Below are 1,107 nucleotides of genomic sequence, written 5' to 3' on the forward strand. Positions count from 1 at the left end.
GCTAAAGGCACAAAGCCTGAATTTTGGTGGGAGGAGACTAGTCGATCATATCGACCCCCCGTGTTCAACTGGTACTTAATTTATTGACCCCAAAACGATGAAAGGCAAAGTCAACCTTGGCGTAATTTGAACTCAGAACACAAAGACAGATAAAATGCTGCTAAGTATTTTGCTCGGTGCGCTAATGATTCTGTGCACTCGTTGTCGTCGTCATAATAATAATAATAATAATAATAATAATAATAATGTGGAAAAAAACGTTACCTACCAATGAAAGGAAGATGAGAAAGATAACCTTGTAGTTTGGTTTGGTAGCATCTTCGTCAAGTAGACTGCAAAACCTGAAACACCGACTTCTTTTTTTGTTCTTCTGTGGTGCCAGGTCTAGCATCCTGCTTTAGTTTCACTTGGATTTAACAAATTCTCTTTCAGAATTAAATTCTATAAATTTAAATTAAGATAAAAATCAGATAACAACAAAACAGAATTAAAAAAAAAAGCAAAAAGATTAATGATTTAGTGTAATTATGTAATATAAAACTTGTGCTTCCCAACCTTGATGCTGAAGTGAATTTTCCTAGAGTTTAGGTTTTTGAAAAGTTTGTTTATTCAGTATGCTGATTTTATTAATTAACAAGACGCTCATTTGTTTGTTTTTTTTCTTACTTTCATCTCTTGATTGAAAGATGTAGTTGAATAATTATTTGTTGCTAATTAATTATACATATAGAGAGGTAGATGTGGCCATGTGGTAAAAAAAAGGTTGTTTCCCAACCACATGGTTTCAGGGTTAGTCCTAGTGTGTGGCATCTTAGCAAAAGGCAAAGTCGACCTCAGTGGAATTTGAACTCAGGATGTACGAAATTCCATTAAGCATTTTACCCAGCTCACATCCTTGCCTAGAATGACAATAATAACAATAGGCTAACAGAGCATTTTAGAAAGTAACAGCAATGACAAGTCAGGGGGTGGGGATGATGACTAGCAATAAAGTGGGGTTAAGGTAATGGTATATGGAGAGGTCCAATACAATAACAACCCTAATTACACAGGTGACATGATGGGAGAGAGAGAGAGAGAGAGAGAGAGAGAGAGAGAGAGAGAGAG

The 1,107-nt window shown here is 35.7% G+C and overlaps 1 protein-coding gene across 4 annotated transcripts in view; it reads right to left on the reverse strand.

Annotated features, from left to right (window-relative positions):
* Positions 1-1,107, reverse strand: part of LOC106872367 (uncharacterized) — a 115,353-nt gene that overhangs the window by 79,165 nt on the left and 35,081 nt on the right. For 3 of the 4 annotated variants that reach the window (XM_052976984.1, XM_014919341.2, XM_014919348.2), the window contains exon 2: positions 269-441. In XM_052976984.1, the coding sequence (XP_052832944.1) occupies positions 269-391 (123 nt within the window). In that variant the 5' untranslated portion in view covers positions 392-441. Of the gene's footprint in view, positions 1-268; positions 442-775; positions 891-1,107 lie in introns of those variants that run through there. The other variant, XM_052976985.1, reaches the window with a different exon arrangement.

The sequence above is a fragment of the Octopus bimaculoides genome, chromosome 26 (genome assembly GCF_001194135.2).
Source record: "Octopus bimaculoides isolate UCB-OBI-ISO-001 chromosome 26, ASM119413v2, whole genome shotgun sequence".
Classification (NCBI taxonomy): Eukaryota; Metazoa; Mollusca; class Cephalopoda; order Octopoda; family Octopodidae; genus Octopus; species Octopus bimaculoides.